Source organism: Asterias rubens, chromosome 16 (genome assembly GCF_902459465.1).
Source record: "Asterias rubens chromosome 16, eAstRub1.3, whole genome shotgun sequence".
Lineage (NCBI taxonomy): Eukaryota > Metazoa > Echinodermata > Asteroidea > Forcipulatida > Asteriidae > Asterias > Asterias rubens.
In genome coordinates, this window is record NC_047077.1 from 9,842,748 (window position 1) to 9,869,489 (window position 26,742).

Consider the following 26,742-nt stretch of genomic DNA (forward strand, 5'->3'; position numbering starts at 1 on the left):
GCACTTTTTTCATTGATTCAAACACTGACCCAACAGTAGCGGAACACCTAGTGTTTGTTTCTACAAACACTAAATTCTAGTTATTGTTATTGTTGTTTTAGGAAACTCTGTTTCACCTGTTCTTCGAGAGACTTTGCTTCCACTGATATCACATGAAAACTGCCTGCAAAGATTAAAAAATGTCAGCAATGGAGGTAGTCTGTTCGTCTCCCACAAGCAGATTTGTGCAGGACTTGGTGATGAACTACAAATGAAATCAGCTTGTAACGTATGTGAATTTTGTCTGGCTGTTTTTTTAGCTTTGTTTTTTCTACTTTTGTTCCTGGTGGTATAGATTGCTGTTGCTGCTTTTATTGGTGTTCGTTTTCTCAGGATTGTGTCTCCTTCGCTCTGTGTTTCTTTTTGTTTTTCTGAAGGGCCCCCGGGGAGAGCAGTGTTTTGACACTTATTGGGCTACCCTCCCTGTACAAATAAGGGAATCAATGTGTGGTGAAGAGGTTTTCAACTAGTGGTTTAATCCCAACGAGGCCTGGTTCTTGATAATTTTACCGAGACGAAGTCGAGGTAAATTATCAACAACCAAGCCTCGGCGGTTTAAACCACTAGTTGAAAATCGATTCAACACACTTTGATTCCCATTCATAAATACCTTTCAAGATCTTACAAGGTGATACCCCCGCATATTTAAGTGATCTTGTGCAGTACACCCCAGGACATCGTGGCTTGGGGTCTACAAAACACAAACTCCTCCAGGAAAAAAACACTAAACATCTATGGGGGGAGAGAAGTTTTCAGAACTCCTTCAGCTTTGGAACCCCTTCCCGGACCCTGTGAAACTCTCCAAATCACTCAACACATTCAAGAACAGTTTAAAAACTCATTTTCTTAGAGAAGCTTTTTAAAGTTTATTTTCTTATTTTGTTGTTTGCTACTTTCATTGCTTATAGTTGTTCTTTTGAGAAGAAGTGCCATGAGCGCCGCTTGCGGCGGATACCGGCGCTTTAATAAGTGTCCATTAATATTATTATTATACATTTTCGGTCAAAAACATCATCACTTTTTGGTCAAAAAGTAAAATAAATGCAAAAATTATCATTGTTAAGCGATTTCTTTCAATACAACACCCCTCCAGCTATGAAATATTAAAGCCCTCCGCCGCCCTCAGGTAAACAACTCCTTAGAAGGGAATGCTGTGCGCGTCGGGCATATCGCGTGATGTGGCACAACTGTTTCAACTGTTGCTCTTGACCAATAGGAATGAAGAAACTGCTTAAAAGAACCAGTGTTACCTCGAGTGCCATTTTCTCCCTCGCGTGTACAAAACACATTGGACCCCAACACAGCGTGCAATAATTGTATACTGTTGATATTGTGTGAGAAAGGCCACTGGAACACCATGGCAGCTCAGGGATGTACGTACACTCCCAGGGGAGTTGAGAAAGATAAAAGGGATGTTTTTGTCCAAATGACCGAGGCACTCGACTTATGTAAAGCACATTGAGACCTTGTTGTGAAGAACTACTTGTTGTTATTTACTCATAAATACCTAAGATAAATTATCCATTGCGATTGGTCGAGACAGCCACATGGGGGTGTTTGAACGGACGATATAACACCAGTACAAAGTGTTGAAACATGGGTGTGACACGCAAGCTTGCACCTGTGCTTTTAAGACAATTTCTTCATTCCTATTGGTCGAGAGCAACCGCTGGAACACAGTTGTGCCACATCATGCGATACGCGCGACGCGCACAGCAATCTCCTAATAAGGAGTTGTTTACCCGAGGGCCTTACCATTTCATAGCTGGGGGGGTTTTGTGTTGAAAGAAATCATTGAAAAATTATAATTTGTGCATTTATTTTGCTTTTTGTCCAAAACAGATGGGTAAAATTATCAAGAACCAGGCCTCAGCGCGGGTTTAAACCACTAGTTGAAAACCTCTTCACCACACACTGATTCCCTTATTGAAAACTGCATTTTGCAGGAGATTTGTCCACTTTTTAATGTGGTTCTTTTGGTAGAAATGCTCCCCCTTTTCCTGAACAATTGTGTCTTTGAGTGTCGTTGCCGAGTGGTTAAGAGCACCAATTTAAAACTCTGGTGTTTCTGATCAGCAGAGTGTGGGTTCGAGTCCCAGTCGTGACACTCGTGTCCTTCAGCAAGACACTTTGAACCATTGCTTCGTCCTTCGGATGGGACGTACAAGCTTTGTTCCTGTGTGTTGTGTAGCGTACAGAAAAGCACCCACAGTGCACTTGTCGAGAAAAAAAAAGGTATAATTCGTCCCAGTGTTCCTGGTTTGATTGGCAGCATATTGCGCCACAGCACCTTGTAAACCATATTACTTGGTGCTATGTGAAAGGAGTAGATCTCATAATTCGAACTTAGTCCCACATACATGTACCTTGCAGTAAAATACTGCATGTCAAAGTGACGGTATGCACGCTTTATAAAAATCCACTATCATTATTATTAATCTTCTGAAGGGCACTTGGTTTTTTTCTTCCTCATAGGGTGACAGTGGGGGTCCCTTAATTTGCACCAGTGGAAACGGTCTCTGGAAGTTGGTTGGCATCACAAGCACTGGTTTAGATTGTGGAAAGCAAGGAACTCCTTCAGTTTTCACCAGGGTCTCCCAGTACATTGACTTCATTAGATTCGCAATAGCAACAGGTAATTTTTTTTAAGGCCATTTCAAGGTGTGGGCTACATGTACAATCCATTTTTTCTTCCAGGGGCCGTGGCCGCCTACTCCTTTGGCTGAAACAAGGTTACCCTCTTTACAGTCCATACGAATGTACATGTAGGCTTGGATATCATCCATCAGACGCCAGACTGGTAGAGCAGAAAAAACACTGTACACCCCTATCTCCCCAACCTTATGAAGCAATTATGGTTAGGTGTCTTGCTTCAATATCTGCTACTCAAATGTGCTGGTGAAACGGCAATCCAGTTGTTTTACAATTTTCAAATGCTCTATTGCCAATGTTTTGTCGGTCTCTGCAGCTTTCTCTGGAACACCATTTTGCAGTCACACTGACACCCCATTTCTTACACAGTTCCCAGTGAATCACCTCGGCCAACTTGACATGTCTTACTTTGTACTCCAATTGTTATGATTGTTATTATTAGGCCAAGTAAAAAAAAAAACATGTTTCGCGTCCCCGCCCGCTTCCTTTTTACAGGCCGCCTCCTTTTTTATTTTATTTTTTATTTTATTTTGTTATGCACATTCTTTTTTTTATATTTTTAAATAGGGTTATTTTAAATGATCTCAGCAAAAACAATCTGAATGTCTTGTCTGAATGCCTCGACTAAATTGTTTCATTTATGTTTTGTGTATTTCAGCAGTAGAAAAAACAATGGATATTTGACAAAGAATGATGGCCATCTTGAAATAAAAAATGAAAAATAAAAAGCCCCTCTTCCTCCTTTTTTTGAAAAACCCGAACGTGAAACATGTTTTGTTTTTTTCTCGGCCTTATTAATATTATATTATTATTATTACCGTATCTTTTTCTGCAGAATTTCGGCCCTACCATATCTTTGACTTGAATGTCAATGAGACTGTCACAATCACCTCGCCATCCTATCCTGACAACTATCCCAAAGATCTGGATATAATTTGGCTCTTCAACGCTTTCGGGTATAGGATATTGGGTACTGTTACCAGCTTCAACACTGAGTATGCATATGACATTCTCACGGCTGGAGATGGTATTCAGGTTGAGCAGAACAAGTTTGTTGAGTGGAGTGGTGCAGTTGAACCGCAATCGACTCTACGATCGGAACATAATACCATGTGGCTCAGATTCACTTCCGATTATTTTACTACTGCACCTGGATTTTCTTTGACGTTTACCAAAGAAGGTAAGACAAGTATCCATATTGGTCAATGTATATTTGGTTTGCGGTAACACCATAAGCCTTTTTGAGGTATGGCGGACATGATACGCGCGCGTCACACGCCGCGACTGATGCCACGCTCACCATGTTGGTGCTCATTAGGTTTATGGTTTACGTGTAAACGCTGAATAACATACGTTCTATTTTATGGTCAATACGCACAAATTTACCACAACTTTACAGTGTTGTAGCATTGTGTCCGCCATAATGCCATAGCTGCTCGGCTAAATCAATCACATGAACCATCTCTGCCCTAGACTTGATTCAAGTCCCATTCTCGTGTGAGAGGTCCCTACCTCAACTTACTATGAAACAACCCCGTAGCATACAGTAACAGTGCGCGCTCGCCGTCAAAATGTGGTCCCGAGAATGGGATTTGACGAAGTCGTTTCTTACTCTGCACGTTGTTATTGGAAAATCTCCCCAAATGGGGAGATGTACAAAACCAATGGGAGCGTGGAAGCGCTGCCCTGCCGGTAAAAATTCATTATACTCTGTGACATCGCAGTAGAAGACGTTGTAAAAGGCACGCGTCTATACGCGGCAAGCACGTGGGTTGCGTAAACTCATTAGCAGGCAAGGGGGTGTCGGTGTAATAAGTCACTTTATTGCACTTCCCAAAATTCAAATTTTGCAAACTAAACCGACCCCAATGTATGTTACAATGTTTTACTTAAATTCAAATGAACATTTAGTGCTTTCTTTTTTATAATTAATTGGTTATTAAAAAATGTATTTCAATCATCAACTACGTACTTAACCCACAAGTGACAAATGCACTAGTCTTCTTTTTGGGTGCGTTTGATTGGTCAAAACGTATCACGTAACAATGTTACATATTCATAAGTGAATACATTTACATACCAGGCGACTGCGACATCGTCAAGTCCCTGTCCCGCATGCGGAACAGGTTTTGGAATGCAGGACATCACAAAACAGTAGTTTTCTGGGGATGGCACGGGATTGGGACTTGAGTCAAGTCTATCTCTGCCCTCACAGGTACCCATTTACCCCTTCGTGGAGAGAAGCAATTTATAGTTAAGTGTCTTGCTCAGAGACACAAGTGTCACGACCGGGATTCGAACCCACACTCTGCTGTACAGAAGCATCAGAGCTTGAGTTCGGTGTTTTTATCCACTCGGCCACGATCGATACCTTACATACGTAACTAACTAATTAAATAACCTTTCCCACTTACCCCCAAACCCTTTTTATGCCTCTCTTCCCCAGCAAATGGGCATACCCCGGGGAATATACACACCCTTGCTCCGGAGTAGGGGTAAACGGTAAAACCCTGGGGTATTCTTGGAACCTACATGTATACATTAGGTGACCTCCCAGGTAAAAATTCCAGTTGACCCCAGTTTTGACCCCAGTAACTGGGGTCAACTGGTTCAACTGGATAGTGACCAAACTCATCCATTTTCCATATTTACCAACTGGTTTGGACTATAGGTTTAACTATGATCAACCAGGTTTAAATTTTTAACCAGTTGGTTTTTGTCCATTTTTCATATTTAAAAACCAACTGGTTTTAACTGTGTTAAACTAGTTCCACATAAACACAGTTTAACTAGGTTCAACTAGAATTTTGACCTGGGCTAGACGAGGACAGTGTGAAAGTGCGCCAAGGTAACTATGGGGTAAAAAACTACTGGGACGTCGACGTCCCCACAGCTGTATTCCACAGAGATTCAATGTAAAAAGGCTGTTGATGGTTTGTTGGCTGGTGTTTAAAGACCTCACATCTTTCCACTGGTTTCTATACTGGTCCCGACAGAAGTTCCATTCTAATATCTGTTAAGCGCAGATGGGGAACCAATGACACTATAGCAAATAGGCGGAAGGTTGACTAGACTTCCAAATGTGTCGTTCGAGCAAGTGCATCACTGCGCATGTACGTTGCTGGTCAGAAGTCGACGGGGTCGACCAAATGTGCTCGAACTTGAACTTGCTCCAAATGCCTCTCTTGGTGCAGTTGGTTTCCTCCAAATTGCATGGAAAAACTGTTTTGGAGACAAAAGCAATCGCTGTTCACTGCATTGGTAGCACTGCCATTGCAGCCATTGCTCTACTTGTACACAATAAAAAATCAATGTATTTTTTACTCTTGGTGTGATTTAGGCGTCTTTCCCACTCTTAAAGGGAAGGTACACTTTTGGTAAGTACTCAAAACAAATATTATTTAAAAACTGACTTGGTAACTAGCATTGGAGAGCTGTTGATATTATAAAACATTGTGGGAAACGAATCCCTTTGAAGTAATGTAGTTTTTGAAAAAGAGGTAATTTCTCAATAAAATATTTAAAGTTTCTAGCTAGAAGTCTTTTAAATTCCTTTCTGAAAGCACACAAATGCGTCCAACAAGGGTGTTTTTTCTTTCATCATTTTCTCCCAACTCCGATGACCAATTGAGCTCAAATTTTCACAGGTTTGTTATTTTATGCATTACATGTATGTTGAGATACACCAAGTGAGAACACTGGTCTTTGACAATTACCAATAGTGTACCTGCCCTTTAAAGGATTTTGGTACTTTTTCAAAATGTCCATAGATTTACATAAAACTTACAGGGTTTGAAGATAATGATAGTGGAAATCTTCCCTTCAAATATTACTTACTGAGGTGCTGCAGTTTTTGAGAAATGAGTAAAAAAATGTCGTGAAAATACCTTTGTAAATTATTAAAATAATTTTCGTCTCATGAGACGAAAATTATTTTCATGATATTGTTTTACTCATTTCCCAAAAACTACAGCACCTCAGCAATTGTAATATCTCCAGTGAAGCTTTCTGCTATCATTATCTTCAAACTGTGTAAGTTTAGTGTAGATCTGTGGACATTGTGTTTTTTTGTCATTTTTACATAGACCCTTTGACACAATTTCCGTCGCAAGACAGAATGACCTAATGATGTCTAGGACACTGACCATCAATTTGTACTATCTAATCAGCAATTTAACCCTGAAAACTGAGCCGACAATAGATGAGTTGAGCGATAAATGCCAAAATATGTATTCACTTTCTGCTTCTTTTCGAATTATTTTGTAAGATTATTTGATAACAATTTTGGGGAGAAACTGTCCTGAAAGGGAAAATGTGGAAATCATTACAGGCAGTGGACACTATTGGTAGTTGTCAAACACTAGCCTTCACAGTTGGTGTATCTCAACATATATGCATAAAATAACAACCCTGTGAAAATTTGAGCTCAATCGGTCATCGAAGTTGCGAGATAATTATGAAAGAAAAAAACACCCTTGTCACACGAAATTGTGTGCGTTTAGATGGTTGATTTCGAGACCTCAAATTCTAAATCTGAGGTCTCAAAATCAAATTCGTGGAAAATTACTTCTTTCTCGAAAACTATGGCACTTTAGAGGGAGCCGTTTCTCACAATGTTTTATACCATCAAACTCTCCCCATTACTCGCCACCAAGAAAGCTTTTATGCTAATAATTATTTTGAGTAATTACCAATAGTGTCCACTGCCTTTAAGGAAGATACTTAATTTGAACAAGAAGCTAACAAGAGGAAGATTTTGCACTGCCCTTGTGTACAAAACATTGCGCTACTGCGATCAGTGGCGAGTGGCAACATGCAACGTTTAAAACTTGGAACGCTCTGTGTTAACAGTCCCAAGTCGTCAATATCTGAGTAGAGTTTTGCCTCAGTTCCCTCTGGTGCCATAGTTTTGAATTTCTTATTCAGGCCAAGTTCTCCCTTCTTACACTTTTGATCTCTAGCTTCATGGTTGTGGCGTAAAATAAAGCTAAGATTAAATTTTATCTTGTATCAAATAGTGAAATTATATTTCTATTCAGACGTTTTAGATGTCAAAGAATGCACTTCTGAAGAATTCGACTGTGGGCATTTGGTTTGCATCGATATGGTGCGAAGGTGCAATGGTGTTATGGACTGTGTTGATAACAGCGACGAGTTTAGATGCCGTGGTAAGTCATATTTTTTGTATAGGAATAATAATAATAATATTGGTCAGATTTTATGTAGCACTTCAAGGCACATTGGTAATCACTCAAAGTAATTGTAAGCATAAAAACTTACTTGGTAACTAGCAATAAGCCTTTTTGAGGGATGGCGGACGTGATAGGAGTGAACTGTTTGGTTTGGATGTATATTGACCCATTTCACTGACGTCATCATCAGAAAATCTTGAATGCACCATGCTGGTGGGCAATTTCACTGTGTGTTTTGCATATATAACTCTATGCATAGAGTATGCTGTGCGTTATGCAGTGAAGTGGGCATTTTAGGCGACACGGCGTTAATACACGTAAACCTAACTGCCCATGTACATGGTGAGCGTGGCATCAGTCGCCGCGTGTGACGCATGTGCAAGAGGTCAATACACACAAAATGACCCACACATAATATGTTGTAAAGTTGAAGTGTTGTGACCAAATTCAAACTCTGTTGTTTCTGATCAGCAAAGTGTAAGTTCAAATCTCCAGCCATGACACTTGTGTCCTTATAAGCAAGACACTTTACCATTGCTGCGTCCTTCGGATGGGACGTAAAGCCGTTGGTCTCATGTGTTGTGTAGCGCATGTAAAAGAACCCAGTGCACATATCGAAAAGAGAAGGGGTTTGCCCCGGTGTTCCTGGTTGTGCGCCGTAGCACCTTGTAAACCCTTATAAGTGCGACATAGTTGGGTCTCAGAATCCACCACTGCATTAACCTATCTTTCTGAAAGTTTGTATCTCAGCGCCTTGAGTTCATGTACCTTAATTGTTTGGTCATGTTGGTAGACGTGCGCTACATGTATAAGCATAAGCATAAAACATAAATTGGTAACAAGTAGGTTGATAGTACAAAACATTGTGAGAAACGGCTCCCTCTGAAGTGACGCAGTTTTCGAGAATGAAGTATTTTTCCACCAATTTGATTTCGAGACATGAGATTTAGAATTTGAGGTCTCGAAATCAAGCATCTGAAAGCACACAACTACATGTGACAAGGGTGTTTTTTCTTTCTTTGTTATCTTGCAACTTCGACAACCGATTGAGCTCAAATTTTAACAGGTTTGTTATTTTATACATACATGTACATGTATGTTGAGGTACATGTACACCAACTGTGAAGACTAGTCTTTAACGATATTACCATTAGTTTCCATTGTCTTTAAAGGGCTGACGTTTCGACCCTTACACAACCAGTATGAACAGATAATTTGCCTCATTCATGAAATCTCCCTCTTCCAACCCTTGATATTGTACTTCTTAATTCTATCTGCTTGTTTTCAAATTAGCCCCTTCCCTCCAGCCCCCTCCCCTTGGTCTCACTGTTCAATGTTAACTCTTGCTTTTTTGTGATTTACGACTCTTTTCTCTCTATTCATGTATTTCCACTTCACTGCTTAAAGACAATGGACACTATTGGTAATTGTCAAAGACTAGTCTTCACAGTTGGTGTATCTCAGTAATGTATAAAATAACAACCCTGTAAAAATTTGAGCACAATCAGTCGTCGACTAGATGCAAGATAGTAATGAAAAAAGAAAACATTGTCGCACCATGGTCACACGAACTTGTTTGCTTTTAGATGCTTGATCTCGAGACCTCAAATTCTAAATGTGAGGCCTCAAAATCAAATTAGTGGTAAATTACTTCTTTCTCCAAAACTACGTCACTTCAGAGGGAGCTTTTTCTCACAATGTTTTATAATGTCAACAGCTCTCCAATGCTAGTTACCAAGTCAGTTTTTAAGTTAATCCCCTCTCCCCATTACTTACGTAATCAAGAAACGTTTTATGATAATAATTTTTTTGAGTAATTACCAATAGTGTCCACTGCCTTTAAATTACCTGTAACTTTAGTTACCTGTTCATGTTTGTTGTGTTGTCATTATTTTAGGCTTTGAGAAACACTCTGCTAGGGATGAAACGTAGTTTCTTAATTTGTTTTCTTCTGTTTTATTAATAAGTGCCACACGACCTACAATAACCCAATCGTAATCACAAGGATCTACTTGGGTGTTTTATAGTTGGTGGTAATTTTGAAGAGGAAATCAAGGTCCAATTTATAAAGGGTAAAATCTTCAGGTATATTACTAAACTATTTCTATATATATTTTTGTACACGCAGTAATCCGGGGTATCTTAATAAACAGAAACACAGAACAGGTTATCACGTCTCCTAACTATCCAAACCCCTACCCAAGTGACAGCTTAATGACGTGGATTGTTGGTATGACTGAATACAGACGACTTCAAATAACCTTTATGAATTTCGAGGTTTTGGGGGCGGATGATGTCCTTCAAATCGGAGAAGGGCCTGATTTTGAAGACGAGGGGACTGGCATCAGTTCATCAAGTGGTTCCACCATTCCCAATCAGGTCTTGTCTCAAGGGAGCACTATTTGGATCACCTTCAGTTCAGGCAGTGAAACATCTAGCGGTACAGGGTTTTACTTGACTGTTGTTTCTGTTCCCTATGGTAAGTGATCTTCATTTGAAATTCTCTGCTTAAAGGCAGTGGACACTATTGGTGATTACTCAAAATATTTATTAGCATAAAACCTTACTTGGTGACAAGTAATGGGGAGAGGTTGATGGTATAAAACATTGTGAGAAACGGCTCCCTCTGAAGTGCCATAGTTTTCGAGAGAGAAGTAATTTTCCTTGAATTTGATTTCGAGGCCTCAGGTTTAGAACTTGAGGTCTCGAAATCAACCATCTAAACGCAAACAACTTCGCGTGACAAGGGTGGTTTTTTCTTTCATTATTATCTCGCAAGTTCGATGACGATTGAGCTCAAATTTTCACAGGTTTGTTATTTTATGCATATGTTGAGATACACCAACTGTGAAGGCTATTTTTTGACAATTACCAATAGTGTGTGTCCACTGCCTTTAAAGGGGTAGATCTCATCATTCAAACATAGTCCCATCTACCTTGCAGGAAATACAGATGTTAAAGCATCTTGAGTGTCACGTGATGTTCTGCAGAGAGGCTTAGTACGTGGCGCGGGGGGAATTATAAGTACCCACAGGAGATCTTGTTAATGACCTTTTAATGATTTTACTTTTTGTTGTTTAATTTGTTAGTTTTTTTTATTGTTAAGTGCCTGGGAGCATCTAAAATTTTGCACTATATCCTCCTCTTACATACCAGTTTTCATGGTATTATGCCTTTTTCTTTGAATTGGGAAAAAAATAATGATGCCATTTATCAACCAATGCCCTAATTATCTTCATTTGTTAATATGAAGTATGCAAACATATATTAAAACTTGATGGACATTGAAATGTTCACATCAAAAACCGATCTTCGATGACTTTGATCAACTGGCCCCGTTTGTTTTGAGTTTTTGCTGTTTTCACGGAAAACGAGAAAGTATGGTTTCCCGGTGAAGCCATACATGGAAGAAACATCTGCAGTGACTACAAGTGTTCTTTGAGACTCTGTGTATGACTTAATAGCGAGCAGTTGTCTTCATTTTATTCAAAATATTTGTTTATTAAATTTTAAAAATAACCATGGTAACTTGCAAAAAAATATTTATAACAAAGCGTATAAATAAACAGTGATAATTGAATCAACAAGCTGATGTTTAAATTTTAATATTTTTAATAATATTGATATGAGGGTTAAAAAATTAAAATCTCAAAAAATATTAGAAAATGATATAAGGCACATGGCTTCTTTAAGCCTCTGTATTTTTTCCCCAGAATGCTCAGCAAAATATTCAGTCACATGATTTGATCATCATGAATTGTGAATTGAAATAGTGTTTGATGAAACTTTTTCGGTGGGCAAATATTTTTATATGGCCGAAACATTATGACATATTTTTGTACCTTGTAGAAATGCCTAAAATACCAAACTTTTTGCATTTTCAAGTGCAAATAACCAGTGGAGCCTTACGTGTTTCTAAGTTTTGGTCAATGGAGAGGAGACTCTTTGCTTAGAAAATAAAACCACACAATTTTTATCTAGGGACTGTTTACATCGCGCACAGAGAGGTAAAAGATTTGCCACGATTTTAGGGACACCTCGAAAACAGGACCTACTATGATATAAATGTGTTTTATTATTTAAATTTTTATTATTACTTGTATTATTATTTTAGTTATTATTATTATTCTTAAGGTGGATGTGTCTCAAATCCCTGCTTAAATAGTGGAGAGTGTCACCTCAACGATCCTGCACAGGATGGTTACTACTGTCTGTGTGAGCCAGGTTGGTTTGGCGACACTTGTAATGGAAACAGTAAGTAGTAAGAATAAAGGAGATTTATTTGAAGAGATTGTAAAACAGTGATACTGAAAGGAGATAGACCTTAAATACATATTACCCACTCTCAGGAACAATCTTCCCGTTCACATCCGTGCCTCCACTACACTGGAGTCAGTTAAAACCGCTCTCAAAACACACTTATTTAAAATTGTCATTTTTATGTTATAGTACAGTTCTTGTTTCAGCGCTTAGAAACCTGGTATTAAGCGCTATATATATGAAAAATTATTACTTTATTATTTCTTCAAGTCTTGAAAGGGGAAACTTTGTCAAGGGAACGAGTGCCAAGACAATGGCTTCAGGGGCGGGGCCCCTGTGTAATTCACGCAGGATATTAGTAACAATATAGTAAAATACATTTTAAAATATACAATGTACTTTTAAAAAAGGTGACGAAGGCGCTTTTAGTTCAAACAATTAAAGTGAGAAGTTCAAAATGCACAATGTATAAATAAAACTATACTGGAGAAATAAACATTAATTAAAAAAGTACAGGGAATTGAAAATACATGCAATGACAAGAGGGCCTATACACTCAAGTGGTTACATGTAAAACATTAATCAACTGAAGAATTAAAGGCTCTAGACACTATTGGTAATTACTCAAAATAATTATTAGCATAAAAACCTTACTTGGTGACGAGTAATTGTGAGAGGTTGATGTGAGAAACGATTCCCTCTGAAGTAACATAGTTTTCGAGAAAGAAGTAATTTTCCTCGAGTTTGATTTCGAGACCTCAGATTTAGAATTTGAGGTCTCGAAATCAAGCATCAGAAGCACCCAACTTTGTGTGACAAGGGTGTTTTTTTCTTTGATTATTATCTCGCAACTTAAACGACCGATTGAGCTCAAATTGTTCAAAGGTTTGTCATTTTATGCGTATGTTTAGATACACCAAGTGAGAAGACTGGTCTTTGACAATAACCAATAGTGTCCAGTATCTTTAATGAATCACTGCATTGAATGAATCACTACCACGGACTGATCACCTTGGTTCATCAAAGATGAAGGGGCATCAATATTAATTACAGGTACCCTGGTTACATATGGGGGATTGGGGTTCATTTAACTTGAGGACACCAGGATCTAAATTTAGAATGAATCATTAAACTAGAGACACTGAATTTGAGGTCTCGAAATCAAGCATCAGAAAGCACCCAACTTTGTGTGACAAGGGTGTTTTTTTCTTTGATTATTATCTCGCAACTTCGACGACCGATTGAGCTCAAATTTTCACAGGTTTGTTGTTTTATGCATATCTTGAGATACACCAAGTGAGAAGACTGGTCTTTGACAATTACCAATAATGTCCACTGTCTTTAAACAACTTCAAAAACAAAATGTTTTTGTTTTGATTACCTTTTGCAGTATGCTCGGTGAACGAATGTCCAGGAAACAGCACATGCATACCGGTCGGTGCTACTGGCTTTGACTGTGAATGTCGTGAAGAGTTCTATGGCTCCTCATGCGACAAAGGTAAAATTGGCAGCACTTCAGTGCAAACACGTATCTAGTTTTGAATCACAACCTCTTGATTCGTACAATTCATAATCATAGACATTAAAGGCACTGGACATGCTGGAATGTGCCGCTAATTTCAGCACCCAACTTTGGTGGTGCACTTCTATACAGCCATTCTGGTGTAGCTATTTTTTTTAAATTGGTTTACACCAAACCTGCACCACACTCTGTTGTGTTTTTAAATTATGGGAACATTTGTACGTGCAGTTTAGGTGCGTTATGTAAATTAGTACAAATTTAGCACCAGTGGTGTTGGTGTACCAGAAATTGGTGTCATTTTGGTGTTTTCAATACTGGTACAGTTTTGGTGCATCAATTATTTAAATTAGCATCAACTTTCTTGGCAACGAGCAATGGAGAGCTGTTGTTGTGAGAAACGACTCTCTCTAAAGAATTTAATAGTTTTTGAGAGAGGGGTAATTTCTCAGTCAAATAATAAAAGGCTTCAAGCCTGAAGCCTTTCATTGTGCGCCGTATTATGCATCTGACAGCACACAAATTTGTTGCGACAATTTTCTTAATTTATTATTATTCTTTTTCAATTTTGATGACCAATTGAGCCCAAATTTTCTCAGAACTGTTATTTTATGGCTAGCATACGTTGGGATACGCCAAGTGAGAATACTGGTCTTTGACAACAAAAAATGTTGTATCTCGCACGGAAATGCTCTGCTTGCTTTGTGTGTATCCAGACTTTTTAAGTTGATATACAACGTTGGGGGCAATTTCAAACTCAGGTGTTGCGTAAATAAGTAGTGCAACAATTATGCACCAGGGATGAGATTTTTCAGTCTTTTATCTGAATTTAGACTTTATGTCGGCCTTGTGAAGAAAATCATGCAGGCGGAATTTATTCCACCAGTTGGTTAATATGGAAAATGGACAAGTTTGATCACTATCCAGTTGAACCAGTTGACCCCAGTTAACTAGGTTCAACTGGAATTTTGACCTGGGTTATTATTGGTTTATTAAAAATTCAAAGATCTCAGCCTAAGGGCTGAATTGAGTTAAAAAGATAACTAGAAGAATATACAAAATAAAAACATTAAAAAGGGAAGTGTTTATACAGACAAATTGTTTAAAAGATTATGTACAATTGAAAAAAAATTAACTTTGATTCCAGCTCCATTAAAGAGCAAGAAGTAAACAAAATTCAACTGTTGAGTATATAGTGCTCACACATACCATTGTTTATGGTTAAAACCAAAATGAGTATTTTGATGTTATGCAAATATTTGAACCAACCCTCTTCGAGCTACATGTAGGTATGGTCATCGTTTGTCTTTAGTCAATGGAGCACTGATTTATAGACAACATTATCAAAAAAGATACAAAATAATTTACTTGTGAAAGTTTCATTTCAATACAGTGTCTGCTTGTTGAGAAAATAGGAAAACAATAACGAGGTATTTCACAAAGAAGGCAATCCGTTAATTAAAGATTAAAGATTAAAAATATTTGTTGTCATGATAGAAACGTGAAATTTGTCTTCCCTGTGTAAAGGAGACTACATTACATACAAGAAAGGCATAGCAACAATAGACAACGGGAATAAAATGACAATTTACAGATATACACAAATATTAAAAAAGTTGTAAAAATGTTCAGTGAGGGGAAGCGTAAACCAACCACATCTCTGGTCGATGCATGGAATGGACACCATCTCTCAGAAATCTGAGAAACGATTCATGTATGAATCATTGCTCAGATACAAGTGTTGCTTTTTCTTTCTCCCTGATTGTTGTAGAAAAAAAACCTCCTGGATTGCAAGATGCAAATATTTGCAAGCTGTGTCTCTGATCTGATCAAAAAGGCTAAAAGCAACACTTGTGGGTGCAAACTTGCATAAAAACTTACTTGTACATGTACATGTTATAAAAAGAATTTTGTTCTTTCTGCATTGTCTGATTTCTGTAGTGATTCAGCGGGTCGAGATTGTCCCAGGTCAAGCAACAGAAATCACATCGCCTGATTATCCGAGCCCCTACCTCAGTAAGACATCAACTCTTTGGATCGTGCAGGTAGCAAGCGAGAAACTGCTGATAACATTCTCCAGCTTCAGCACAGTGCAAGACCAGGATTTTATCTATGTTGGAGACGGTGATGTTTATCAGGATGATTCTAGTCGTTTCTTTAAGTGGAGTGGCACCAACCAACCACCGAGGCTGCTGTCGAATGGAGCAACAGTCTGGATAATCTTCAACTCTACATCTGGTTCTGCCTCTAATCTGGGATTCAATTTAACAATTTTGATGGTTCCACAAATTGGTGAGTGTCTTGTCTTGCCTGCTCAGAAAATAACCATAAAGAAAAGGGTGCGCTCGATTAACTTACCCGGGTTGACCCCGCGGTGCTCCATCGGGTGAGCCCCTGACAAGGGATAATCGAACGATCACTCGCGCCCTCTCGGGCCAGCCCCAAGTGACCCGTTCCAAGTGACCCGTTCCACAAGCAGGACTTGGGGCTGACCCGGGTGAGCCCCTGCAATGACGTCAGTTCAGCAGATATGTAGTTCAGCAGATATGGGTTAAGATGTGGGAGAAAAACCAAAAACAAGGGGGATAGAGCCTATGCAATTAGGTTGGAACTGAAAACCAAATCCACCTGCCTTGGGTGGGACTTGAAGGGGGGGGGGTCTATCATGTCTATAGAGGTAAAAGGCAGGGAAAGAAACCATACAGGGCACCTTTTTCAAAAGGGGAAAACCTTTCAAGTTCAACGATTAATAAAACACTAACCTTTCAAGTTCAACGATTAATAAAACACTAACACAGAAGAGCAGGTTTGTTTCTATTTCTGGCCATGCATTCATTTTGGTAAACTCCTTCATACATTTTTGAAAAATCGGATAGCTGTCTTGTCTGTGGAACCCACTGAGGCCCTATCCCCCCCCCACACACACATACATGTACAGCTCTGTGTTACAGTCACTGTGGACATTCCTCCGTACCCTACACTGAAAATCTTCAACATTGTAAAAACCACTGTGTGTGGATGCGTTTAAAGGCACTGGACACTTTTGGAAATTGTCAAAGGCCAGTCTTCTCACTTGGTGTATCTCAACATATGCACAAAATAACAAACCTTTACAAATTTGAGCTCAATATTGGTCATCAAAGTTGTGAGAGAATTATGAAAGAAAAAACACCCTTGTCGCACAAGTTGTGTGCTTTCAGATGCCTTGAATTCCGAGTTCAAATAGGTCTCAAAATTTAATTCAAGTGAGAAGTTAATTCTTTCTCAAAAACTGTGTTACTTTAAAGGGCGTCGTTTCTCACAATGTTTTACACATAAACAGCTCTTAATTGCTTGCTACCGAGTTGTTTTTATGCTAAAAAATATGTAGAGTAATTACCAATAGTGTCCAGTGCCTTTAAGTCCACATAGTGTTCAGGCCCAACGTGGACCTCTTTTGTTCTCAAGTCCACACTTCATATCTAGACTATTTTAAGGGGAATAATCAATTCCTGCCTTTAGATCCCCTGAGTTACAGATATGTTCATCTTAAAGGATTTGGGTACCTTTTCAAAATGTCCATAGACTTACAGTAAACTCACAAGATAATGATAGTGGAAAGCTTCCCTTCAAATATTACTAACTGAGGTGCTGTAGTTTTTGAGAAATGAGTAAAACAATGTCATGAAAATACGTTTGTAAATTATTTTAATACTTTTCGTCTCATGAGACGAAAATTATTTTCATGACATTGTTTTACTCATTTCCCAAAAAGTACAGCACCTCAGCACGTAATATTTTCAGGGAAGCTTTCTACTATCATTATCTTCAAACAGTGTAAGTTTAGTGTTTTTTGTCCCACAAAAATTACATAGACCCTCTAAAGGAACACGTTGCCTTGGATCGGTCGAGTTGGTCTTTGAAAAGCATTTGTAACCGTTTTTTATAAAATGCATATGGTTTGAAATGTGTTTTAAAAGTAGACTACAATGATCCACACACATTTGCCTCGAAATTGCGCGGTTTTCCTTTTACTTTGCGAACTGACACGGTTGGCCATTTATGACTCCCATAAATGGCCAACCGTGTTTGTCGACGAGGTAAAAGGAGAACCACGCAATTTCGAGTGATACTTGTGTGGATCAATATATTCTACTTTTAATATATCTTTCTAATCATATGCATTTTATAACAATAATGGTTACAAATACTTTTCAAAAACCAACTCGACCGATACAAGGCAACGTGTTCCTTTAAGTGTTTCCTTCTTCTTGTAGCCCCTTTTAGTTGCCAAGAGTGGCTGTATCCTTGTTTTGGGCAAACTTAAAGACACTGGACACTATTGGTAATTACTCAAAATATTTGTTGGCATAAAAACTTACTTTGTAACAAGCAATGGAGAGCTGTTGATACAGATGTAGTATAGTTGTCGAGAGAGAAGTAATTTTCCACTAAAATATTTGATTCTGATTTTGAGACCTCATAATTAGATTTTGAGGTCCCGAAACCAAGCATCTGAAAGCACACAAGTTTTTGTGACAAGGGTGTTTTTTCTTCCATGATAACATGTATCTCGCAACTTTGACCACAATTGAGCTCAAATTTTTCACACATTGTCATTTTATGAATATGTTGAGATACACCAAGTGAGAAGACTGGTCTTTGACAATTACCAATGGTGTCCACTGTCTTCAAATAATAACAAATTATGTTATTGATTGATAATAATATGTTCAATTTTTTGCTGGACCTTTATCTCATGGTTCACCTTCATTTTACTTCCTTTAAACATTGGGCTATGCAGACGTTATAACTTGTTCAGATGATGAGTTTGACTGTGGCCATTCAGTCTGTATTGCATCACAACTTAAATGCGACAGGCACGCTGATTGCTCCGATGGATCTGACGAACTAGACTGCTCGGGTAAGAAAGTTTAAACATTTAAAGGAACGCTACAGAATTGGTAAGAAACAAAAATTGTGAAGATCACCAATCACAGATTCACATAAAAGTTACACAGTTTAATGATTGTTGAAATATTTCTGTCTGAAATGTCATATTTGATAAGAAATAAATAATCTTACTTCGCGTTTGGAGTTTATCGCTCAGACACTGGACACTTTTGGTATTTGTCAAAGACCAGTCTTCTCTCTTGGTCAGTGTTGGTGTATCTCAACATATGCACGAAATTGGTCGTCTAAGTTGCGGGAAATTAATGGAAGAAAAAATACCCTTGTCACACGAGGTTGTGTGCTTTCAGATGCTTGATTTCGGGACCTCAAATTCTAATTCTGAGGTCTCAAAATCAAATTCGTGGAAAATTACTTCTTTTTTAGAAAACTATGCTACCTCAGAGGGAGCCGTTTCTCACTACATGTATGTTTTATACTATCAACAGCTCTCCATTGCTTGTTTCCAAGTAAGTTTTTATTCCAACAATAATTTTGAGTAATTACCAACAGTGTCCAGTGCCTTAAAGGCACTCGCTTGTGTCTTATTTTAAGGGAGTCACAATGTGTGATGAAGAGGTTTCAACTAGTGGTTTAAACCCGCCGAGGCCGGGTTCTTGATAATTTTTACCGAAACGAAAAACATAACACTTTTTGGTCAAACAGTAAAATAAATGCAAAGATTTTAATTGTTCAATTCAATGGTTTCTTTCAACATAACACCCCTCCAGCTATGAAATGGTAAGGCCCTCGGGTAAACAACTCCTTACACATGTTATAAGGAGATTGCTGTGGGCGTTGCACGTATCGCGTGATGTGACAGCTGTCCCGGCCGTTTCAACACTTTTTACAAGTGTTATATTATTTGTTCAAACACCCCCATGTGATGCCCTCTCAACCAATCAGAATGGATAAACTGTCTTAGGTATTTATGAATGGTAATTCAAGGGTACTGACCTTAAAGGCACTGTACATGTTTGGTAATTGACAAAGACAAGTCTTCTCACTTGGTGTATCCAATCATAACCATGAAAAAAACAAGCCTGTGAAAATTTGGGCTCAATTGCATGGTCGAAGTTGCGAGAAAATGATGGGAAAAAAACACCCATGTTGGACGAACTTGTGTGCTTTCAGATAGGAATAAAAGACTTCTAGCTAGAAGTCTTTTATTATTTTAGTGAGAAATTACCTCTTTCTCAAAAACTACGTTACTTCAGAGGGAGTCGTTTCCCACAATGTTTTATACTATCAACAGCTCTCCAATGCTCGTTACCAAGTCAGTTTTTAAGTTAATATTTGTTTTGAGTAATTACCAAACGTGTACCTTCCCTTTAAACAGCGAGTGCCTTTAATGCAGGAAATTACTCTATACACTGATACCTCAACTACGTATGTACTTGTGTAATGTCAACAAAAACGGTATATGCTGATATATTCTTTTCTTTGTTTTGCCTCACTCATAGTCTGCAACACAACCAGTCAGGTCACACTTGACATTGGCACACAGTTCTCGATATATTCATCCGGTTCATCAAACGTTTACTACAGCAACTGCAGATGGACCGTGAGGGCCCACCCCGCTGCCAGCATCCTGATCCGCATCTATCGCTTTGATGTACCTCAGCGTTCAGGGTTAATTATCGCAGCTGGAGAAAGAGTAGATGCTACTGATCGAACCTCATGGCTTGCCTATTTCGAACAGGGTCACCAAGACCCCGTTTACGTCCTCTTTAATGAACAGACGATTGGAATTTTGTTCAATGGACCACCGTCTGATGTTGGTTTTCATTTTGGTATCGAAGCAGTGAACAGAGGCGAAGGTAATTACATATAGATAGATTAACAAAAAGTTATTAACAAAAAACGTCCTCACAGCACAAAAGGCTGAATTGCAATAATTTTGTTGTGGTTGTAATAGTTTCACCTGCAAAGAACTGCACTGAAAGTTTGGGGTCTTTAGGTTGTTTTGTTTTTTGTGTGAACAGAATGTTGGTTTTTCGGCAAAAAAAGATACACTTAAAGTAGTAATAATAACTAGTTTTTAAAAAGCGCAATTTACAATAACTATATCAATGTGCTTAACATTATAGTGCCCTGGTCATCGGCCCAATTATGTCCCTTTGATCTTTCTCAGCCATGTGTCAGCTACAATGCACTTGGGGAGTATACAGCCCAAGCTGCCAAAAGCTTAAAAGGCTTTAGTAAACACAAATTCAACCTCTACCATCGCAGGTACACCCATTTATACCCCTTGGTGGAGAGAAGCAGTTGTAGAAAAGCATCTTGCTCAAAGACACATGTGTCATAACCGGGATTCGAGCCCACACTCCGATGACTTAACCATAAGAACATGATGCTCTTAACCATTTCAGCTGATTACCATGCTAGCTGTGTGTTTTGGATAGAGCGAGGTTATTCAATGTACTCACAGTCAATGAGCAATATGCGACCTCTAGCCAACAGCGCCCTCTTCAGATGTCGCAATTTGTATAAGACCGAATGCATAACGGGAATGCTCCATCAAAAATAATAATAATAATAATAACTGTATTTATACTGCGCCTTTTGTCAAAGGATACAAAGCGCCAGGTATTGTTACTGCAAGGAGTGGGGCGAATTTTGAGATATAAGACCTAATCCTTAAGCACCATGTTATGGTTTACAAGGTGCTGTGGCGCAATATGCTGCCAATCCAGCCAGGCACACCGGGGCGAACCCCTTCTCTTTTCGATAAGTGCACTGGGTTCTTTTACATGCGTTTACACAACACATTTTATCAACGGCTTTACATCCCATCCAAAGGACGAAGCAATGGTTATGTGTCTTGCTTAAGGACACAAGTGTCACGGCTGGGGATTCGAACCCACACTCTGCTGATCAGAAACATCAGAGTTTGAATTCGGTGCTCTTAACCGCTCGGCCATGACACTCCCATCAAAAGAAAGAGGCCAAAAAGACACCACCTTTTTTTTCTAGCAACTAACGCATGTTATCTCTATTTGATTTGTTTTCTGAACAGAGTGAATAATTCACAAACATATGATACGAAATTCTCCAGGCAAAACAATGCTCATACAATAAGTTTAATGGCTCAGATAATTTAATGTATTAGACTCACTTATTGAAAAGGATGACACTTTCCGAGTTTTTGTGGCCAAACCCATAAATTCTTAAAATCAAGATTTTCCGTACTGTGAATAGAATCAAGTTCTTCATTTGTGTAACTTCTGCTTAATCTGTGGAATTGAGTGTCGAATTTGTTTTTTCTCCTGACCAACACAACAGGGTACACCGAATGTGAAGTCTACCCATACGTTTACCTAAATGAGGAAAGGTGTGATGGTATTTTGCAGTGTCCCAACGGAGATGACGAAGTCGACTGTGGTAAGAGTTTAACATTTGGTCCGGTAGTCGGGTTGGCGGCGTAATTATAATAGTAATAAAAGTAACCAGTTTGTATACCGCGCTTTTCACACCCGAGTACTCATTTCCAACATTATTACCCCTGTCCACTGGGCCACAACTTTATGATTTAATTTGTCCTGTCCTTAGACCATCTCAGCTGCCTTGGGAGTATACAGCATGCGCAACAAATTAGCGCTACTCGTCTAAATCAATCACAAGAACTATCTCTGCCCAGTGCAGGTACCCATTTACCCCTTGGTTGAGAGAAGCAACCATAGTTATTAGTGTATTTCTGAGGGACACAATTAAGCGTCCTGACCAAGACTTGAACCCAGAGTCTGCTGGGCCCAATTTCATAGAGCTGCTTAGCACCAAAATTTGCTTAGCATGAAATTTTTTCCTTGATAAATACAGGATTACCAGCCAAGTTTCCATTTGTTGCATATTGCTTTTTACTGGTATTCAGCTATTGTTTGCTTATCCTGAATATCACATGGAAATTTGGTTGGTTATCCTGTTTTTATCACGGCACAAATTTCATGCTAATCCAATTTGTGTGCTGAGCAGCTCCGTGAAATTGGGCCCTGAATAGAAGCGCCAGGGCCTAATGGTATCTTTGCTTGCCATTCCTCCTCTGGGACCCCCAAGGTTCAGAGTTCCTTCCACATTGTTCTTCCCATTCCCATTAAATACAGCCCTGGGGAGGTCCCTGGAGTTTTTTACCCCAAAGTTACTATCACCAAAGTTTGATATATATATGGAGACGTTTGTGTTTTGTGTCATAAAAAAAAAGGACCCAAACCCTGTAAACAAAAACATGTTGTCAGTGGTTTGATCAGTCACCTTGTTCAAAATCATTTCTCGTGCTTGTAAGATTTGATTAATAATTTAGCAAAAATAAACATCGCCATATCTTCAGTTTAGGAAGAGCATATATGCTCTTCCTAAACTGAAGATATGGCGATGTTTATATATACATTGTAACCACCTGCAGAAATTAAATCATAAAGTTGTATTAGCTTGAGTTTTATGAGAAAAAAAAATGTAATTTCAGATTGTCAACCTGGTACTTATCTTTGTGCCAATGGTATAAGTGTCAGCAACCCTGATGCTGAATGTGATGGCAATGCGGACTGTTTAGACTACTCTGATGAAGGGATAAGATGCCATGCATGTAAGTTCATTCCTATAGAAAGATTCACAAAGATTTTCGGCGGGATACTGCCGAGAGTTATATGCTGGGATTCCCCGGGAGTTCATGCACCGGCAACCGTCAACACAAAAACTGACACTGTGCAGGGATGTGATTTCTCCGTTTTTAAGTGAGATTACGTGGTTCCTTTTGGCCCTATTTAGATCAGGTTCTAAAAGAAATAGAGATACGACCATATAATAACGCCCCAGTTTACAGAGTAGGGCTTTTATAACCAAAGAGTTAATAGTTGGGCTTCATGGTCGCCAGTTTTCCCAGCTCACAAGCTTTCACGCTTTGCGCTCAGAGCTCAGCCTAATATTACATGTGTGCACTGTGGTAATTTTCCTGGCTGATTGATTTCTACATGTACATACTGTACACAGGCTGTTTATTATTTATTGTCTCTAGTTTTTGATTGCTGTTATGGTGTGTAAGCCCCAGGTCTGGAATATTCTTGGCCTTGGTGCCCCTTCAAAAGTTTCCCTTTGACTTTACGATTTTCCCAGTGGAAGTAGCTAGAAGAGAATATTAAAGCACATGTTTGAAACTATTTACACACTTGTTTCCCATGGATTGATTTTATTGTTTTAATTCAGCTGGCTGTGTCAACATTGAGAATACGTTTTGTAGTGAGATCCTGCCATACCAAAAGACTCTCTTCTCTAACGAGCTGGGGCTTTCACAGCAGCAAGCAAACGACTCGATAACGGAGCATCAAGACCAGATATTGGTGACCTGCAGCGAGGCACAGCGGGTTGCACTTTGCAGATCATTCTATCCAGCGTGCCCTCGTTTCACCTCAGACCAGGTTTGTTCCTCTGCATGTAAGGATGCCCTGGTATGTGCAGGACTAACGGGGAGCCCCTTTCTGCAATGTGATGTCTATCCAGACCAGATGTCGGAAGCAGATGTCTGTAAATTCAGTGAAGAGGGTAAGTCAAATTCCTTTGAAAACTGTATTTAAGAAAGTACATGTATGGCTTCTGACTGGCAACCCCCCCCCCCAAAAAAAAAATAGGGAGACCGTTAGCATAACGGCTAGCCCAGTTGCCAGAGCCTCAGCATGTTATTTTGGAGGTGACAGATTCAAGTCCCACTGACCAATTAATTGTTGTTTCACTTGAGGTTATTACTTGATATAAAATTACCAGTGTAATCACAACATTATATTGGGTGCGTTCGATAAGCTTCCCCGGGTCGACCCCGGTGTGCTCATCCGGGTGGCATATTTTGTTTTCCAGAACGAAAAGAAGGCCTATTTTATTTATCTGGCCCCCAGGCTTTTGGATCGGGTCACTTCGTGCTGACCCAAGGTGCATTGACGTCACGAGAAGGGTGAGTGATGTTTTTCCTAGGAAGTATGTGGGTAACTACATGTATTTGCCCACATTCATACTGGGAAAAAAAACCTTCCCTGATGAGCACAACGGGGCGGACCCGGGAAAGCTAATCAAGCGCATCCTTTATTTGACAGTCCATTGTTCAGGGATAAGAAGTTTTCAACTTTTAGCTGAACTCAAGATTTTTTGGGTTCTGCCTGGTGACAAATTTAGCTGTTATATTTCCCTCCAGTACAGAACAAGGGGTGACCAAAAGATGAAAATTACATTGACTTAAAGGCAGTGGACTATCATCATAAAACCTTTCTTGATAACTAGTAATGTGGAGAGGTTGATAGTATAAAACATTGTGAGAAACAGCTTCCTCTGAAGTGACGTAGTTTTAGAGAAAGAAGTAATTTTTTACGAATTTGATTTTGAGACCTCAAGTTTAGAATTTGAGGTCTCAAAACCAAGCATCAGAAAGCACACAACTTCTTGCGACAAGGTTGTTTTTCTTTCATTATTATTTCGCAACTTGCACAACCGATTGAGCTCAAATTTTCACAGGTTTGTTATTTTATACATACATATGTTGAGATACACAAACTGTGAAGACTAGTCTTTGACAATTACCAATTTGTGTCCAGTGTCTTTAATATCCCTCCTAAAATTAAGATCATAGTTTCAAAACTTTGTTTGTTGGGACTAACTCATATCGCTGATTGTTATGTACTTCTAAGTATGCCCGCGGCTCACATAATATGCTCTCTTATTATTCATGCACGATGGCATTATTCTTACCCCAAATGAGGCTATGGGCCCACGTTCGCCACCACCTGCAGCGGCTGCGCCTATGGCCTTGTTTATGGGTTAGAATTGTGACATACCTCATGCATAAATATTAAGAGAGGCGTGTAAATGAAACTCAGTCTTTTGTTTTCTACCTAGCTGCTTAGTGCTTTAAGGCACTGGACGCACTCTTTGTAATCACCCAAAATAATTATTATCATAAAACCTTTCTTAATTACAAGTAATGGGGAGAGGTTGATAGTACATGTATAAAACATTGTGAGAAACAGCTCCCTGTGAAGTGACACAGTTTTCAAAAAAGAAGTAGTTTTTCAATAATTTGATTTCAAGACCTCAGATTTAGAATTTGAGGTCTACAAATCAAGCATCTGAAAGCATACAATTTTGTGTGACCATGGTGCGACAAGAGTATTTTTTTATTTTCATTAATATCTCCCAACTTCAATGACCGATTGAGCTCAAATTTTCATGGGTTCATTATTTTATGCCTATGTTGAGATACACCTGTGGATACTGGTCTTTGACAATTACCAATAGTGTCCAGTGTCTTTAAATGAACGTTACAGAATTGGTAAGAAACAAAAATCGTGAAGATCACAGATTTGCATAAGACTAACACAGTCTAATCATGATGATAGTAGAAAACATCTCTTGAAATATTAATGTCTGAAATTTCATTCTTTTGTAAAAATAAATCATCTCATTTCGCGTTTGGAGTTTATCGCTTAGTGAGCGTTTAAATCATTTTTGTTTTGGCATCGATGCAACGCAAAATTCGTAATCGGTGTTTCACTATTCTCTTGTGACCCAGATGGCCGATGGATCTTAAACTTCTACAGACTTGTCAGTTTATGTATATGGTGGATAACACAAAGTGCTTCCACTGCCAGCAATTGTTTTTGCTAGCAAAACCAATTCTGTGATGTTCTTTTAAGTGTTTTTTTGATTGAAGTACATGTACATGTTAGTCCTCAACTACCTTCCTTGTTTCAAACTCGTAGATGTTATAAAGACAGCAGACAACTCAGGCCTTCGTCAGGAAGCCCCTCCAGTTCCTGGGAGTGAAACGCAGATCAAAACCTGGCCTTGGATTGCTTCATGGCGGTTCGCGACTGGACTGCATGGTTGTGGGGCCACACTGATCAGCCCTCTATGGGCTGTTTCTGCAGCACACTGCAGGTAAATTAATACTAATAATTGATTTTTGTACAGCGCTTGGTCACAGCCCGAAGGGCGTATCAAGCGCTTCTGACATTATTACCCCTTGTTACCATGGTTACTGGGCCAGGTATTTCATTCCTTCAACAATCTCGGCTCACTACATGTACCCATTTTACCCCTGGGTGGAGTGAAGCTTATGGTTAAAGTGTCTTTTTTTGCTCATAGACAAAAGTGTCAAGCTGGGATTCAAACCCACTT

The 26,742-nt window shown here is 39.0% G+C and overlaps 1 protein-coding gene across 1 annotated transcript in view; it reads left to right on the plus strand.

Moving 5' to 3' along the window:
* Positions 1 to 26,742, plus strand: part of LOC117301100 — an 89,922-nt gene that overhangs the window by 51,845 nt on the left and 11,335 nt on the right. Inside the window, exons 17-30 of the mRNA XM_033784984.1 lie at positions 102 to 268; positions 2,515 to 2,674; positions 3,527 to 3,871; positions 7,731 to 7,859; positions 10,012 to 10,362; positions 12,018 to 12,137; positions 13,534 to 13,641; positions 15,604 to 15,954; positions 18,446 to 18,565; positions 20,055 to 20,411; positions 21,877 to 21,975; positions 23,051 to 23,170; positions 23,788 to 24,123; positions 26,325 to 26,502. Of these exons, the coding sequence (XP_033640875.1) occupies positions 102 to 268; positions 2,515 to 2,674; positions 3,527 to 3,871; positions 7,731 to 7,859; positions 10,012 to 10,362; positions 12,018 to 12,137; positions 13,534 to 13,641; positions 15,604 to 15,954; positions 18,446 to 18,565; positions 20,055 to 20,411; positions 21,877 to 21,975; positions 23,051 to 23,170; positions 23,788 to 24,123; positions 26,325 to 26,502 (2,941 nt within the window). The remainder of the gene's footprint in view (positions 1 to 101; positions 269 to 2,514; positions 2,675 to 3,526; positions 3,872 to 7,730; positions 7,860 to 10,011; positions 10,363 to 12,017; positions 12,138 to 13,533; positions 13,642 to 15,603; positions 15,955 to 18,445; positions 18,566 to 20,054; positions 20,412 to 21,876; positions 21,976 to 23,050; positions 23,171 to 23,787; positions 24,124 to 26,324; positions 26,503 to 26,742) is intronic.